We start from the raw sequence: 16,930 nt of genomic DNA, 5'->3' as shown, positions 1-16,930 counted from the left end.
GGCATCAGTTGAGAGGGGCTAGGGAATGTATTACGTCAATGAAAGTCCTCACAAAGATGTACCGTAAGTACAAGGATGTGCGTGTGTGTGTGTCCTTTAGCTCCCTGGGCTGACAATAAAACTTTCATCTCGTATCTCATGATTCATTTTAACTCTGGATTTTCCCTCACCTGGATGGAGGACAGGCTGCTGTGTGTTGGTGGCATCAGTGAGCCAATCAGCCATCACAGGTACTTCTGACTCGTGAGAGCAGGAGGAGAGAAAAGATGTCTGGTTCTTAACTTCATATTCAGTCTTGATTTTTATCATTTCAGATAACGACCTCTAGAGTCTGGATGAAGGAAAGTGTTGACCTGCAGCTGTTGTACTTGGATGATGAACAGAAAAGACTGCAGGAGCTCCACACATCCTCCAGACGCTCATAGCGGATGTGCATCACCCAAAAAGTGACCTCCGGGGAAGGTGAGAGGACTCTTGGTACAGCGACAATATAACACTTTACAACATAAGACAGTATCAAGAGTTCACCTGGTACTCATTTCAATCTTAAACAGTGATCCTCATTATTCTTTTTTTTTTTGGGGGGGGGGGATACAAGAATTTGACAAAACTGATGAACTCAAATGAAGAAAGAATAGAGGAATTCCTCTAAGGTGTTGAAGAGATATTGAATTGTCAGGTTCAGGGTTGCCTGCGGCTGTTGCTTGAGCATAAATTAATCCAGGCATCATCTCAAAATATTCTACCAGCTGTAAAACAGACTTTACTTTAAATTCTGAAAATGTTATTTAAACCTTTGGAAAGCTCTGTGAGAATGACTTTCACTACCAGCTGAACAGATGCTTCAACTACCAGGGAGGAAAGTGGCTCATGAAGAAAGAGGCAGCACCTTTGGTGGTTTTGATAGTCATTTATTTCATTCTTGCAGCCTATGACGTCTGTAAAGTAAGGAAAGTCCAAGTATTCGTCACTTCATAGATCAACTATTTCTGCATGTTTGCTGTTGGCTCATTATCGTTAAGACTGATGATGCGCTGGAAGGCAAAAAAGATGTGACTATCGTGCTGTCCTTCAATACTCCGTGTGTGTTCTGATTGGGCTCTTAATCACATTCATTTTCCTTTCAAACTGGAATGTTGGCAACATTTGTCTGTCAGTTTACCTGAAAATGGAAATGTTGGAGAGGAGTAAGGGGGGAAAAAAAAAAAAAACGAGCCTCAGAAAATTCAAACTTCTCCCAGCTGCTTTTGTTCCTTTTATCAAAAATACAAGTGTGTGCCATGCGGCAGTCCCATCAAATACTCCTCTCTGAATACAGGATGCAAAGTTCAGTTTTCTCCTTGCAGATGCTACTTTAGGTTGCTGCTTAAATCGTTGGAGTGACGTTTGCCATCATCCCCAACAGTGCAGCGTAGCGTCCTGCATCTATGAACCAGGATGCTGGTTTAGCAGCTCTGATGGAGTAAACTGAGGCATTTCTATCTTCTACAGTTTCAAGGAGACTTTTAGACCCACATTGCTGCCACATGCACTTCAATCTTGTTTAAAAAACAAAACAAAACAAAACTTTCCCTCCTGGCAGAGGGAAAGCTATGTAACACAAGAACCATGACAAACCACGTCTAAGGTCATCCACTCATTCTTAATACCATCCAGAACAGAGCAGGGAGTCGACTTGACGACAGTGAGGGAGGGAAGCTGTGTGTTCCTTGTGGAAGAAAGACGTCTCAGGGGTCTTACGCCTGTAGATACTCCGGCTGCACTCGCGCCACTTTGCGGAACTCTTTGGTGTGTGTTTGTGGACACTGCATCTCACACCAACTGATGGGAACCATCTGGACACCTGGTTTCCAGAGGAAGAACATTCGTATTACATTACCGAGCTGTCAAACAGTTAAACTACATGGCAGTATGTCTGCCTGGTTAAACATTTTGACTGTGTGAAAGAGGGAAATTTGGCTTGAGATTTTGGCCAGAGTTGTGGGTAATATCTCAAGTACACTCACACCATCATATATTTTGCATTGTTTCACACGAAGACCTGACAGTGAGCTTAGAAAAATAAATAAAGGTGGTCCCTCTTTTCTGTTCAATCTTTAGGGGAGTCACTCCAGCACCACCTTGTGTTGAAAAAAGACACAACAGAAACAAAATCTGTGGAGGTTTACCTGCTTCACTGTGGGCCACCACCACGCCCAGTTCGTTCTCGGCTGTTGTCAGCAGGTAGTTGGACTGAACGTCACCGAGGGAAATCTGACATCACGGGTCAAAGGTAAATAACGTACATCCAAAGATGTCAAAAGTTCTAAGAGAAATCTACCAATAACCTGGCTTATTTGGAGGCGATTGCCAAGTCGGACTCTGGGAACATCCATTAGTCATGGCTGACTACTGTCAGATTATGGACTGTATTATTTGTCAAGGATACCACTTTGGCCAGGACGATGTCTCCAGGTCTGAAACTTTTGTACGTCTCCACCTGCAAAAATAAGCAGTTTCAGAAATAAGAGCGAGCTTAAGAGTACGCAGGTGGCCATCAGAGAGAAATCCACACCGTCCGTTCAAACAAACCTTATCTTTCTCTGTCGCTCGCACATCTTCTTTTCTGTCAAAGACGGATGCGGTTTTAGCAAAGACACAGAATAACAATAACAACACACTGGAGCCGGGGTTCTGGTGGTACCTGATAGTCCCTCTGAAGCGGTCCTTCAGTGGGGTGGAGCCTACATAGAGGATGTGGACTTTAGCAAACCTGGGGTTGATGCTGGTCACCTGTCCAATCAAGAAGAAGGCAAACCACCACCTATTTTTATATCCCATTTATTTGAATTAGCGTGCTAAAATGTTAGAAACACCTTTCCATTCAATAGCACCAAAAAACAACCTTTCAAACAAATCACCACCTGTCAAATGGACTCCTTTCATCGAGGCGTTCTTTAAAAAGGCTGTGAGTGTACATCGTACCGAGTGTTAAATCAGGACATCAGTCAGTCGTACAAATATGTGTAACAGCTCTGGTTTCATACCTTACAAGTGACAATTGCTCCTACGTCTGGCAGAAGTTGCGCTTCTGTTTCCCTCACGACGGAGATCACCGGTAACTAGAGAAAACAGTCACGTGCATCGATTACAAACAAATGGAACACTTACATTTTTATGTTACACTTCAGGAAGACACCTCTCACACACAAGACTGATTATCTCAGCAGAGGCGCAGAGAAGACCTATTCTGCTGCAGTCATAAACATGAAAGTTGTGCAATATCACTACGCTTGACACTCCCAAACGTGTGAATGCTTCTGCAGCTTTCTCCTCATGACCGCACCCTCTCCGCCTCACCTCCTCTCCCTCGTTTTTTCTGAGCACGTAGCCTGCTAGTGAGGAGTATATATAGCCGTGCCGCAGGTATACTCCTGTACCAGGAATACAGTCCTCTACACTGCAGAGTTTGTCACCTTAGAACAAAGGAGAGGGCAAGACAGAAAGAGAGAGAGAGAGAGAGAAAGAGGTGTCAGGGATGATGCACACTGATGTTTGTTCGTATTTTATAGCAGAGCTGGACCTTCTCTGCTTATATTAAACTAAAACCAGTACCATTTTTAAATTCAATACTGTGGCTCTGCAGAGATGTGCTGCTGACATCATCAACACATATTTTTCTGACACAGGTCCCCACAAAAATCCCACCATTATCCTTTCACTGTAATTTTCTCAAAGTGGTGCAGCCCCGCCAGCAGAAATCTCGATCAGAATCAGAATCACTCTTGTAGGAAACTGGGTGCCCATTGTAGCTGAAGTCTGGGGTCGACAGGGGTCTTAGGTGACAAAGTATTAAATTCTTCGAAGAGGCTTGTGACGTCACACATTCAAAGATTCCTCAAATACCGATAAGCTGCCAGCAGCACTCATCTCTCAAGCAGCACCAGGACCCTGTGATGTCATCGGAGGACAACTTGCACCGAACTGCGCCCGACTTTAAATTTAAAAATGCGAAATTAGCTCAGCTTTGTCATTTCATCCTTCATTATCGCTAAGGTCCGTCAGACTTTTATTCTAGAAAAAAAAATCAAGTTTCCACACTCTTCACTAGAACTGAAGAAGCCTCTCGGATGAGAGGTGAAACGTCTTCAAGATAAACTTACGTCCAGTTGACCAGATTTTACTTCGCTTCGTTCAACGTAGTTGTACTCGTCAACTACTTATCATCGTTTGGACACTCGCCCTGACGCTCCAGCCGAGGACCTCCGGGGCCTGAGTCGAATCTTGGGTGAGTCAAAACAAGTGAGAGAAGGAATGCTGCAGTCTTGCCTGGAGCGATAGGCAGGGCTGCTCAAGAGCACTACCGTGGAAAGTAAAAGTCAACAACCCGCAAAGTACGAGTGACAGCGTCAACAACGCATCGGTTTAACGTAAAACAGGTAGATACATGCCAAAAAAAAGCTTGTCCAGACGTTCACCGGATACGCCCAAATTAGGACGCCGCCAGAAATCAACAAGTACCTTGATAAACTGTTCCACAAGGGTGAGCCCACCCTCCGCATGGTAGCTGGAGACAGCGAACGCTCACCGACTGGCACCTTCTCTCTGTTTTCCTGAATAAACAAGGGTTTCCACCCAAGCTACCACGACCAAGACATCCCTAAACGCTACTACGTCTAATTCAGCGACACCCTGATGAAAACAAGTACATACGGACGCTACTCACCAGGAACACACAGCTTCATGGGCGACATTTTTGCTTCAAGAACAGCGCTTCACATGATTGGCTGTAACGTAGATCTGTGCTCGATTCTGATTGGTGGAGCACACACCAATAGGAAGCAGACAACTTGTTCCGCCATGTTTGTTGTGGCACATGGAAACACACGCTGGTGTCTCACACCAGTGCAGTGCATTCAAATTTATTTCATTGTTCGTGATAGTAACACCAATCTAATTAGGATTATTGTCAATAGTTACAATGTAATTGCAGAAAAGGATTTTTTTATATCTTTTACTTTGCTCCCCTTTCTAGAGTGCAACTGACATGAATGTGAGCCAGTTTTATGATTTTATCCCTTATTTTCATGGGTACATCTCAGTGTCTGTACTTCTTCAAAGAAAAAGAAAAATGAAAGCGCACAACAGCAAGCACAAGCGATTATAATATTCAGGCTACTTGTTTTCATGATGGACTTGCGGAGGGGTTATCAGCCACCACTGAAAAAAAACAATTCATCACATCATGTCTCACAGCATTTATTCTTTTTTCTCACATTGCAACAACAATCAAAACCCGATGGTGCAGAGATTTTCAACTTGGTCTTACAACAACAGCGAGTGTTACTTCACAGGTTAAATAGAAGTAAACTACATAGATTGGATAGAGGAATACTCAAGAAAACTCTGCATGGTTAGTCTAACATATGCTCCTATACGCTGGTCCATAATTTGCAATTTGGTCAGTGCATAAATCATCATCAGTTAAAATCTATCACTGTGACATGAATCCGAATGTCCCAAAATATACACCCTCCGAACCTAAGATTGTAGGAATTGCATGAAGCTTGGTATTATTCAAATAAAGTGCACATTGTGTGAGCAAGTCTGTGATGACATATTTGACCTAACTTGGTAACTGAACAGCAAGTCTGATCTAGCAAACCCATGGGTCGGCATAGTCTATTTCTTGGCCTTCCCCTGAGCAGCCACGGCTGCCATGGCCTTCTGGACAGTCTCCTCATCTCCCAGGAACTGCATGGGTCCTAAAGGCTTCAGGTTTTTGTCCAGCTCGTACACAATGGGGATACCCGTGGGCAGGTTGAGCTCCATGATGGCCTCCTCTGACATACCTGGGAAAGAATATAACACACACACACACACACACACACACACACAAAACTTAAAAGCAAGTTTGCAAGGATGTCTTTCATGCAACAGTTGATCCAGTGTGTAATGGATGTATTTCACTGTGGGTGGTATGACTCAGGGGTAGAGTGGCCGTCTAGCAACCGAAGGGTTGCTGGTTTGATCCTCAACCTCGGTGACCATGTCAAAGAGTCCTTGAGCAAGATACTGAACCCATAATTGCTCCTGATGAGTAGGTTGGCGCCTTGCATGGCAGCCTCCACCATCAGTGTGTGAGTGTTTGTGTGTGTGTGAATGGGTGAATGAGATGACACTGTAAAGCGCTTTGAGTACCGCGAAGGTAGAAAAGCGCTATATAAAATTTTGTCCATTTACCATGAAGAAGTTATTGTTTGATGCACTCCTGTGCAGTCACTTACCCTCAAGATGCTTGACGATGCCACGGAGACTGTTGCCATGGGCTGCAATCAACACCCTCTTTCCCTCTTTGATCTGTGGAACAATCTCTTCATTCCAGAATGGCAGCGCCCTGGCAATGGTGTCCTTAAGGCTCTCACAGCTTGGAAGCTGGTCCTCTGTCAGGTCTGCATAACGCCGGTCCTACAGCAAAAGAGAGACTCCACATTGTTATTTGTCTTGCGGCCTTCAGGCCTACTCTGACGCAATCAAGATGTCCACACAGGGAACAGAGAGACAGACAGAGGCTCACCTTGCTAATGGTCTGATAGAAGTCGTGTTGCTCATCCATGGGAGGAGGAGGAATGTCAAATGATCGCCTCCAGATCTTGACCTGGGCCTCTCCGTGTTTGGCTGCTGTCTCAGCTTTGTTGAGCCCAGTCAGTCCTCCATAGTGGCGCTCATTGAGGCGCCAGGTCCGGTGGACAGGCAGCCACATCTGATCGATGCCATCCAGGACAAGCCACAGGGTGCGGATGGCCCTTTTTAGGACAGAGGTGTAGCAGATATCGAATTCATAGCCAGCGTCTGAGGTGAATCGGAGAACAGGACATGGAAATATGGTAAACGCAAATGACTGCACGACAAATCAACTGCATTTTTATGACGAACACCAAAAACATCCATTGCTTACTGCCCCTCTGCTAAAATGATCCGCTTTTGCTTAGTCAGAGGCAGCACGGGGGCTCTGCAGAAGGTGCCTGCGGATGAATTTTGGGTCACACAGAATATGAGGAGGACTTCCCTGCATGTAACCTAACAAATAGTCTTAGAGATTGCTAAGATTTTTGCTTTACAGTCCAGCCTTACACTCACTACCTCACCAGATTTTAACAACACAACCCTAAACATGCTAGTATGAAAATGACAGTGAGCGCATAGATTGGCATAGCAATAAGAACTGCTGCTCTTTGCCTTTATTATTTTTCTCACGATGGGCTTCCTAAGGAGGAATAATATACACATGCTAATTAAAAATAATAAGTATTTTAGATGGATTGTCCCCCACAGGGAATACAATTGTTTAAGGCATGAAGAAATCATTCTAAAATATACTGATAATTTTATCTCACTTAAAAAAAAACACACACACACTACGAGTCTCATCAAAATGACAACCAAGCAAGCACAAATTCCAATGTTTTTTTTATTATTATTATTTATTGATGTCAATGGAATTTGGACAATAAATGAATTGGAAATCAGACCCCTGAAGCTCAGATGTCACATCTACTTGAACAGATCTGCAAACAGTGCCAGTAAATCCATCACGACCAACTTGATCATCGCATATTTTGTGGGCTAATTTATAAAAAAGACAAATAAACATTACTTTCTGGGACGTGGTAAGTATAAGGAAATACGGTAGGTATGACACACCGCAGCCAATGTGGCTGCCCGTCCTCGTGTGAGGGACCATCATGCATCAGTGAGACCGACATCCGTGCTCAAGATCTCAGCGCCTTGGGCGTTCCGCTACAATGAATTCCGACAATAAAATAACCAACAGTGACAGACAGACACACACACACACACACACACACACACACACACACACAATCTCATCATGCTGGAGTGTGTTGTGTCGCAGTGGGCCTACTACCTGTTTCCCTATCCGGCCCAGTTGCATAAGCACTGGCTTGCAGAGGCTTAATCCGATGACAATGAGAAAACCCGATTAGGCACTGTGATATAAAACGCTACCTTTCAAAGCTTGTCCTCCTCTCTTTGCCTCCTGCTCCCCGGTCTCACTCAGGTCAGCGTCGAACCATCCGCAGAAACGGTTCTCCTGGTTCCAGCAGCTCTCTCCATGGCGGATCAGGACCAGCTTGTAAGCAGCCATCCTCACACCGATGCCCTCTGCGCTGTGTTTCCGGAAACTTTGCGGTAATCGACTGCTCTCTAGATCTGACAGCGACGTCTGCAGTCTTGTCCTAGTTTCACCGCAGCCCCGGAGACGGCGACACACAAGGGGGAGCAGAATTTTGTTAAGTAAGATTTAGATTTCAGGACCTGGCCGATCTGTCTGAACTTGACTGGTATCACGACCGGAGGTTTCTTCCTCTCGCTACTGCCGGATTCCACCAATCAGAGGACGAGCTGTGTGCGCCGGCGGAGGAGGAGGGAAGAGGGAGGATGCGCACAGAAGCACGTCCACACACCCACTGGTGCAGAGGAAACTGTGCGCAGCAGAGAAATTTAAAGGGCCCCGGGGAGGCCTTTGAGAGGAAGAAAAATAGAACTTCCCTCCATTTCAGTGTTTTGAGGCAATGTGATATCATTTACACCCACCATTTACTTATTTAGAGGTCATATGATATAATTTGTGAAAGCAATTGAACCTTTTTTAGTTTACAAGATATAACCTGTTATGTCCATGTCATTTTTAGTCCACAAGCTATCCTGTAACTTGCTCCATCAATTTGATATTTTATGGTGACAAGATAAGATAACTTGTTTCCTCACTCACTTATAGTCTCACTATGGCATTCAAATCACTAAACAGAGAGAACACTTTATATATGGCCACAAAATATGTCTTTTTCTCCCTATGGCAAATGTTTTCTCATCTTACAACAGGAGGCTCCAGACGTGACTGAGAAATAATCAGTGCAATACATTCAGGGAGACAATATCTATGTACGTCTTTAGAAACCAGTCACAGCTGGGTGTGACAAGTTTGCAAAGGGAGACTCGTGGATGCACTGTCACTCTCATCCCTGCTCACTAATGATGACATGTGGAAAGACAGCCTGCTGGGTGGCTCTGCTGCCTCCTCACAATTATTGTGTGGTGCAAAGATTCAATGAATTCATTGACATAAAACTTGTGAGTCTGCCTGACGTGACTTATTTATCTTGAGACTAAGTTTTGACCAGGCTACATACAGAGCTGTACACACGAATAAGGTATTGCGATTGAAAAGATGCCATGAGGAAAATAAACCATGGAGGTTCATACTGGGTTAGTAACAAAGTGTTTGCTTGGTTAATAAGATTTGTCTACACTTCCCTATAATGTATGAAGGTCTTGTGCTGATATCTGCAGATTATCAGTGGAAAAGAGGAACTGTAGAACATTAGTAGACCAAATTATATATTGAAAACCATTCATCTCTGCCAGCAAGACATTTTTTGGCATGAATGAACCAAAGATACAATGATTGTCCTCCAGGTTTTATGCTCAGTGGGAACAGCCCGACTTACCTTGCTGGCGTCACAGATGGCAGTCCACTATTTCTGTTTAATTTAAATTAACATTTTTAAATACAGATATGATTTTTGTATAATATTGCATATTTTTTGCTGAAATGGCAATTGTTTTAAATACAAAAGCAATATTATTAGCGCCTTGAATCGCTCAGTCTTCATAAATGAAAGTTTTATGTTTCTAGTCTTGACACGGGATGTTAGAGGAATTTCCTCCGTCTCATAAATTCACTAAAGGCGTTGAACTCTGGGTTAATCGATTGCGCTAATTTACACTCTCACGTTTCTTCCTTGGAGAGAAAGATTCTGTCCAATCAGCCTAAGAAGCCGAGTGATTGACAGGAGTTCTCAAAGGCTGATTGGTTAAAGATCAAAACACTCTTTAGGTTTCGCCTCTTACCGGAAGCTGACAGTCATCTGATTTTTCTTCTTTCCCCGTGTTTCCTTGTTAGCAAACGTTAGGTCTAGCAACACAACAACCGTCCCACTTTCTTTCCGTCTTCTTTTTTTGGGCTCTTTTCTGGTTTGTCTTCGTCTCTAGACGCCAGAGAAACCTAACGTCCATCTCTAGAACCATGGATGAGACGAGTCCGCTTGTCTCTCCGCTACGGGACTCCGGTGATTTCAGCTACTGTCCTACAGAGCCCACGAGCCCGCGGGGCTCATTTGGAGGCACGCCGGGCTCTGTGGTCCGCATCCCGGCCGGTAGCCCATCGCATAGCCGGGAGAGACAGCCTCTTCTGGACCGGGACCGTGGAAACTCCCCCCGGGAGCCACACAGAAACGAGTTTCCAGAGGATCCCGAGTTCAGAGAGATCATCCGAAAGGCCGAGCGAGCCATAGAGGAAGGGATCTACCCGGAGAGGATCTACCAGGGATCCAGTGGAAGCTATTTTGTCAAAGACTCACAGGGGGTAAGAGGAAGTTCTGCTATATATCACATCACATGCCAACGGCCCTCCCTGGTTCTGTGAATCCTATGTGGGATGTAATGGGGACCGTTATGATGAAGGCTCCTCTTCTAACTGACATGGGATGACTTAGCAGTTAGGCTATTACACATGCTAATACATCATGAACTTCCCAAACATTTCATCTTTTTTTCTATACTTAAATAAAAAATAAATCGAATCAAATAGAACGCAACTTTATTTACTACCAGGTCGCAACACTTCCTCAGGTTCATCATGAATACACACATGTAGCACAGACCAACAACACAGTCTGGATGGTGCCTTAATATAATCAGAAGCAATAGACCTTAACATGATGATAAAACAGGTCAGCCATCTTGGGTGGGTATTGCTGCCAAATACGTAGAATTAAGCTTATCTAACCTGGAGAAGAGGACGCTTCACCGCATTGAGTTGACCTCCTACCCTCCAGGCTCCAGTGAGGTCACAGTTCATGCTGCTCCTATATTTACGGCTCTGACTGGCTGTACTTCATATGAGTCTTGAATAGATACAAGTACTTGTCAAGTCTGCAGCCTTCATCCAGATTTGATTAGATAAATATGTAACATGCCTGTCTTTCAAACACATCCAGCTGTGTAATTCACTGCTTCCAGGCGATGCTCATTTTGGATCCTTCTGTTGAACCGGTGAACCTCCATTTCATACTAAATCAATAAAAACAAAGTGCACTCACTACATTCTTTAAACCAGGTATTCTTCTGTTTTTGTTGTTGCGCTGCATCGTATTTCTGGGTAAAGAACAAAGTCCCACCTCGTTTATCAAACAGATGATTGCAGCAGTTGGGAACACTTTCTGTCTCTTAAGTCCTTTGCATAATTGCGGATTCACAGCAGTAAACTTTGATCAGCACGATCGGAAGTGTTGAGCAAGCAGGTCTCCTCGTGGTATCTCTGTGTCGACAGCAGGGGTGCTCATACGCTGTCCCCGTCTCTGTTGCCTCGTTTTTTTTTTATTTGCTCACTTCACTCACACTATATTAACAAAGTTTCACTCTGCTGCCTATTCACTTTATGAAAAGATAGTGTATTAATAAGCATAAGAATCCTGCATATCTAAGTACCATTTTACAACACAAAATAGAAATAGCGTAAATATTTATTTGATGTAGATTTCTAACATTTTTTTTAATTGGTGGGTTAAATTAACTCCCAGATGTAAAAGCAGTATTTCACTTGTATTTTCAGTGCCCCTTTTTTTCTTAAACGCTTGTAGTACAGACATGAATGTCCTATGTCCTGAGCGTGTGTCCAGTGTCTTTACTTAGTCACCAATGTGCTTAGTAGTCATGTGCTAGCTCTTGGCGAGGATATAATTCTCTTCTCTGACCAAGTTTCATGTTATAATCTGTGTGTGTGTGTGTGTGTGTGTGTGTGTGTGTGTGTGTGTGTGTGTGTGTGATTCCAGCATAATGTGATAGATATCACTTAACCTCACGTGGCTGTACAGCATACAATTCCCTGGAGCATATAATTTCAGCTAGCCTATCCTCCAAGCTTCATACAGACATTTTGATCATCTTGTGCTTGAATTAAGATGTCTTCTCTTCTCTAACTGCCTCTTGCTTCCCTCTTTCCTTACATTCTTGTTCTATTATTTTCACTTTCTTGCTCAACAGAAGATCATCGGAGTGTTCAAACCTAAGAATGAAGAGCCCTATGGCCAGCTGAACCCAAAGTGGACCAAGTGGCTCCAAAAACTGTGTTGTCCGTGTTGTTTTGGCCGTGACTGTTTGGTCCTGAACCAGGGTTACCTCTCAGAGGCTGGGGCCAGCCTGGTGGATCAGAAACTGGAGCTCAACATCGTTCCCAGGACCAAGGTATACATGCACGTACAACAGAGTCGGTGGAAAAAAACAAACAAGCGACCATTTAATTTCCCCTCGTAATGAATGGTCTCCACTCTAGGTTGTGTACTTGGCTAGTGAAACTTTCAACTACAGTGCCATAGACAGGGTCAAGTCTCGAGGGAAGAGGCTAGCCCTGGAGAAGGTGCCTAAAGTGGGCCAGCGCTTCCACAGGATTGGACTGCCCCCTAAGGTAAGCTGATGAGTTCTACCATTACTCTGGGAGGCAATGATGTGCCACAGGGATGAGGGATTTTTGTGGGCTAACCTAGAAATTAGCATCTCCATGGGATTCCTCCACCAAAAACCAATGGGATTTCTGTGTTGAATTTTCAGTCATTGATGAAAATATGCTCTGTTGCAAACAAAAGTTACTGTGTTCATCAAGATAATATTCAACGAATGGAAGTGTAAATGCAATCATTATAAGTACAAATCTAAGGTTATGCTATGAACCAACTACACTACGTATGCATGACAATGGCACAACCCCTGTGTTTCCTTTGTGTGTATTTGTGATAGTGTCTGTAGTCTTGTGTTTTTTTAAAAATGAAATGCTTTGAAATTCACAAATTCAGTATTTCCAGGTGTATTTGACGTGGAGTAACAGAACATAAAAATATTTTAAGCTTGTATGAACCACAGATTTTATTTCAGACATTTAAGTAAAAGCCCACTGACATTGAGGTGAGGGAATCTGACGTTCAACGTTCACTCACTGCTGTTTTTAAGGACTCATTCCTGCACCACTCTGTGTTTGATTGGTCCACTTCAACCTTAGTTACTAATCAGAGAAACATTCCAAGCCTCCAAGAAAGGTTTTTAAAAAAAAATGTCACAATTAGCTGTGATTTAAGCACAGAAGTTTACAGTTCATTATTTCAGTCTGTGTCGGGCGTATGTGACTCCACATGAATGGACGTAATGTACCTCAAAGCCTGATTTTTGTCAAGGGCTTTTGGGTGGAGTGCTCCTTTAAATCAGCTGATTCTAAATGAACCAACTCATCCAGATTGATTTTCTCCACCAGGTTGGGTCCTTCCAGCTTTTCGTTGACGGATACAAGGATGCAGATTTCTGGCTGCGGAGGTTTGAGGCGGAGCCTCTGCCTGAGAACACCAACCGTCAGCTTCAGCTGCAGTTTGAGCGTCTCGTGGTACTCGATTACATCATCAGGAACACAGGCATGTAGTCTGCCCGCTCAGCACTGTCAGGGCTGGCCTCTAGAAATGTCCTGAACAAAGTACAACATAACGTAAAGCATAAATACAGTTTTAAGAATTTCGTTGACAAAATCAGAATTGTTCAGCATAAGTGTGGTTACTCTGGCTTGAATATGAATCACAATCAGACTCAAGGGTGAGCTAATAGACAGAGCTCAATTAGGTCATTTCATAGGTTCCATTGTAAAAGGGGAAGAATTGATTTATTGACCACACCTCTAATGTTGGGTGGCAGCATGTCCCCTTAAAGCTGGGGGCAATCAGACTCTCCTTTGCTTGACCTTTTCCATCGCATTCAAAAACAAGTTAACTAGCAGCAAGTGGCGTCCCCCTTGAACAGAGAACTGAAAAACTGACAACTCCTTCATCTAAGAAAGCAAAAGTTTACCTCTGTGCCTGCTCAGAAAACGATGTGTTGCTTTTGTCGTGGTTTCGCCCATAATGATTATTCCCCCTTGTGCGCTGCTAAACATGGCAGCTGAACGCCAAGCCAGTTAAGGACAACTTGAGGAGTATACATGCCAGAGTAGTTTGATTCCCAACCACATAATCTAGGTATGTTAGTCCGACTTGAAAAGCACAATTTCAGTCAGACTAATGTGTATACGTGGTTTTTTTTTTTAAATCCTATTTTTTTTGTCAGACTTAAGACGGAAAATAGACCTTTTCTAACATCATGTAAACATATTCTAGACCGAGGAAATGACAACTGGCTTCTGAAGTATGACTGCCCAATGGACACTGCTGGCACCCGGGTAGGAGTACACACACACACACACACACACACACACACACATATACACACACACAGTCTGAATCTTTTCATACATTAGAATTTCAAGCCTCCTCTGGTCTAAAGTCATCCAGTATTCCTTGAATAATTTTTAAACTCTTGCTTGCTGTATATTCTCTCCCTGGCTGCAGGACCCAGACTGGGTTGTAGTAAAGGACCCGATCATCAAGCTGGCAGCCATAGACAACGGTCTGGCCTTCCCCCTCAAGCATCCTGACTCCTGGAGAGCCTGTAAGCACCTGGATCCAGTCAGAGCCTCTCATTCTAGTACTGTGTGCAGAGAAAGCTGCTGTATTTGTATTTGCTTAGAAAAAAACAACAACACCAACCTGCAATATGAATCTTGCTTTTCTGTTCCAGTTCAGCTATACATTGTGTGTATTAACTTGAGTAAAAAAAAAACAAACTCATTTTCTTCTATTGTCCAATCAACAGACCCCTTCTACTGGGCGTGGCTTTCCCAGGCTAAAGTTGTTTTCTCCCAGGAAATCAGAGAGCTTGTTCTCCCTAAATTATCAGACCCCAATTTTATCAAAGACCTTGAAGAGGATCTTTATGAATTATTCAAGGTATGGAAGGACTTTGAGTTGATGATGCTGCATTGTGATCTTATGTCCATCTGTGCCACAAGCACTGTGGTTGACAGTAGTTTGTTAGAACTGAAGTAAGATAACTTACAGGATTAAGGGGGGTCTTGCAGCCCCCCGGCTTTAAAAGTGACATTAAACTCACATGTGCTTTGTTCCGTGCGCTACAGAAAGACCCTGGTTTTGACAGAGGACAGTTTCACAAACAAGTGGCAGTCATGAGGGGGCAGGTGAGTCATCAGCAAGCTAAATTAAGCCAGTTTGGATAAAGTCATTATTACAAAACTACTCATGCCCTTTTTCCTCTTTTTTTTTATTCCAAGATCCTGAACCTGTGCCAGGCCCTGAAGGACGGGAAAACCCCCCTCCAGCTGGTTCAGATGCCCCCGGTAATAGTCGAAACAGCAAGGGCACCTCAAAGAGCCAACAGTGAGTCCTACACGCAGAGTTTCCAGAGCAGAAGACCTTTCTTCACCTGGTGGTAGGAACCAAGGAGGAACAGCAGGAAGTTGGAGTGAGGAGTGTCCACGTGCGGATTGGGGTGAGCGCAGAATAGGAGCGTACTGGTTTTTCTCCTGGAAATGGGGGGAGGGGGAGAAAAAAAAAGAATCGTCGCCGTCCCTTCCTCTCCTAATGGATGCTTTGCTTTTACAAAGAGTGAGCGGATGGTTGGAGAGATGAGGCCAAAAGAGGAAGAGCTTCACAACAGGTCTTCCTGTTTGCCTCCGTGCCTTGTTTGGATAGAAGTGAAGAGTTCACACTGAAACGATGAAGAGACTCTTTACCTCCCTGCAACGAGATGTCAGAATTTCCTGTTGGACTCCCAGTTGCACAGATGCCCACTCACATGTGCATGCCAGTCAGAAAACCCTCTCTTACTTTGTTGGGTTGTTTTTTTGTTTTTGTTTTTGTTTATGGACGAGAGGCGTCGCATTCCATGTCAGGTTGTTTTTTTTTTGTTTTCCTTTATACCTCTCTGCCTTTAATAATCACCTGCATCTTCACCCCCACACAGTTTGAAACCCCGAGGCTGGTGGTGAAAGCAGCGATGCCACGAGTGATGAGCAGCATTTAAATTATTATTATTTTTAACAAATAAGAGATGTGTTCATCGCGGTCACGCGTGGAGAATTTCAGGAGACTCAATGGTGCGTATGTGTGTACTTACACAGTGAGCACAAGCCATGTGAACTGGTTTCACAGTTACTCTCTTAACTGTTTAGATTAGCATCTGCAAGTCATTGAGGGCGAAAGCTTTGGGTCGGGGCTGAGTACGCAGAGAAAGGTAGTAAACTGTGTTCTCTTCACTGGTGAGTGAGGTGATTGGTGAAGAAGACGCGTGAAAGAAGCAGGAGGGGTTCGTTTGCTCCGTTGATTGATTGAATCATTGATTTCTGATCATTTCTCGTGATTTGCTGACTCATACGGTAGACCTAAGTAACGTAACATCCTGCTGTACTGAACAGAAATGAAATGTATTGTGAAAATACACTGTATAATTTGTATGTAATATTTAATGATAGATTATAATAAAACATATTCAATTAATACAGATGAGTGGCCTGTTTGTGAATGGATCAGATCTGGTGTTGATACTACCGGCTCTCACACAAACACACGTTATCCTGATGGTTCTGACCCATGTGGGGTCCTGGGTTCTGTTCTGGATCTGTTCTATCACCATAATGTAACTTCACAGCTCAAACTAAAGTTCAGTTGGGACACTTAAGAAGAGCAGCTGGTGTTAGAATTTTTACAGTCCAACAATAATATGCTTAAGCTCAAAGCATTTGTATCTTCAAATGTTAGATCAGCACGTTACCGACACATATGATTATCTTCACATTCATTCAGCTCTGAGGTTCACTTTACTGTTGCAAACAAAGGAAGAAGCTGCACGGAGCGCTTTGGTGCTGAAGCCTCAGGAGTTGAACATGTTTGCAAGGATACAGATTTGAAATTTCTGTAACAGTTTGACTTTTCCTCAAGAAGAT

The 16,930-nt window shown here is 43.6% G+C and overlaps 3 protein-coding genes across 4 annotated transcripts; 1 reads left to right on the top strand and 2 right to left on the bottom strand.

Annotated features, from left to right (window-relative positions):
* Positions 1 to 890: 890 nt before the first annotated feature.
* Positions 891 to 4,767, bottom strand: exosc1 (exosome component 1). The gene is made up of 8 exons (XM_086210966.1): positions 4,706 to 4,767; positions 3,340 to 3,455; positions 3,027 to 3,101; positions 2,684 to 2,772; positions 2,572 to 2,605; positions 2,429 to 2,479; positions 2,169 to 2,253; positions 891 to 1,843 (listed from the first exon to the last, which is right to left on the bottom strand). Exons 1-8 carry the CDS (start codon positions 4,731 to 4,733, stop codon positions 1,737 to 1,739), a joined length of 585 nt encoding a protein of 194 aa, XP_086067092.1. The 5' UTR covers positions 4,734 to 4,767; the 3' UTR covers positions 891 to 1,736.
* A 455-nt stretch (positions 4,768 to 5,222) lies between these two features.
* Positions 5,223 to 8,414, bottom strand: pgam1b (phosphoglycerate mutase 1b). Its single transcript, XM_086210965.1, has 4 exons — positions 8,008 to 8,414; positions 6,557 to 6,831; positions 6,267 to 6,447; positions 5,223 to 5,831 (listed from the first exon to the last, which is right to left on the bottom strand). The coding sequence occupies exons 1-4, from the start codon at positions 8,144 to 8,146 to the stop codon at positions 5,662 to 5,664; spliced, it is 765 nt and encodes a 254-aa protein (XP_086067091.1). The 5' UTR covers positions 8,147 to 8,414; the 3' UTR covers positions 5,223 to 5,661.
* A 1,510-nt stretch (positions 8,415 to 9,924) lies between these two features.
* pi4k2a (phosphatidylinositol 4-kinase type 2 alpha) lies at positions 9,925 to 16,488 on the top strand. 2 transcript variants are annotated; one of them, XR_015117566.1, is made up of 10 exons: positions 9,925 to 10,426; positions 12,106 to 12,306; positions 12,395 to 12,526; positions 13,364 to 13,517; positions 14,250 to 14,311; positions 14,481 to 14,580; positions 14,785 to 14,918; positions 15,107 to 15,166; positions 15,260 to 15,477; positions 15,593 to 16,488. XR_015117566.1 is itself a non-coding variant. In XM_086210964.1 (9 exons), exons 1-9 carry the CDS (start codon positions 10,088 to 10,090, stop codon positions 15,419 to 15,421), a joined length of 1,344 nt encoding a protein of 447 aa, XP_086067090.1. In that variant the 5' UTR covers positions 9,926 to 10,087; the 3' UTR covers positions 15,422 to 16,488. The 2 variants fall into 2 exon arrangements, 1 of the variants encoding a protein (XP_086067090.1); XM_086210964.1 differs by having other exon boundaries at positions 9,926 to 10,426; positions 15,260 to 16,488.
* Positions 16,489 to 16,930: the final 442 nt, after the last annotated feature.

The sequence above is a fragment of the Aulostomus chinensis genome, chromosome 8, assembly GCF_037954235.1.
Source record: "Aulostomus chinensis isolate RoL2024-O1b breed Wild chromosome 8, RoL_Achi_v1.0, whole genome shotgun sequence".
Taxonomy (NCBI): Eukaryota; Metazoa; Chordata; class Actinopteri; order Syngnathiformes; family Aulostomidae; genus Aulostomus; species Aulostomus chinensis.
Note: the sequence above shows the minus strand (reverse complement) of the source record. Positions and strands in the feature narration are given on the sequence as shown.

What these genes read in the sequence shown, in the direction of transcription:
- exosc1 (XM_086210966.1), bottom strand. Translation starts at nt 4,733, where the DNA reads ATGTCGCCCATGAAGCTGTGTGTTCCTG. An exon ending in GAAAAAACGAGGGAGAGGAG is followed by an intron (nt 3,102 to 3,339) that starts GTGAGGCGGAGA and finishes TGTTTTCTCTAG; the next exon opens with TTACCGGTGATCTCCGTCGT. An exon ending in GAGCAATTGTCACTTGTAAG is followed by an intron (nt 2,773 to 3,026) that starts GTATGAAACCAG and finishes TTGATTGGACAG; the next exon opens with GTGACCAGCATCAACCCCAG.
- pgam1b (XM_086210965.1), bottom strand. Translation starts at nt 8,146, where the DNA reads ATGGCTGCTTACAAGCTGGTCCTGATCCGCCATGGAGAGAGCTGCTGG. An exon ending in TCTATCAGACCATTAGCAAG is followed by an intron (nt 6,448 to 6,556) that starts GTGAGCCTCTGT and finishes CTTTTGCTGTAG; the next exon opens with GACCGGCGTTATGCAGACCT. An exon ending in CATCGTCAAGCATCTTGAGG is followed by an intron (nt 5,832 to 6,266) that starts GTAAGTGACTGC and finishes ATTCTTTCCCAG; the next exon opens with GTATGTCAGAGGAGGCCATC.
- pi4k2a (XM_086210964.1), top strand. Translation starts at nt 10,088, where the DNA reads ATGGATGAGACGAGTCCGCTTGTCTCTCCGCTACGGGACTCCGGTGAT. An exon ending in ACATCGTTCCCAGGACCAAG is followed by an intron (nt 12,307 to 12,394) that starts GTATACATGCAC and finishes TCTCCACTCTAG; the next exon opens with GTTGTGTACTTGGCTAGTGA. An exon ending in ATCTTTATGAATTATTCAAG is followed by an intron (nt 14,919 to 15,106) that starts GTATGGAAGGAC and finishes CGTGCGCTACAG; the next exon opens with AAAGACCCTGGTTTTGACAG.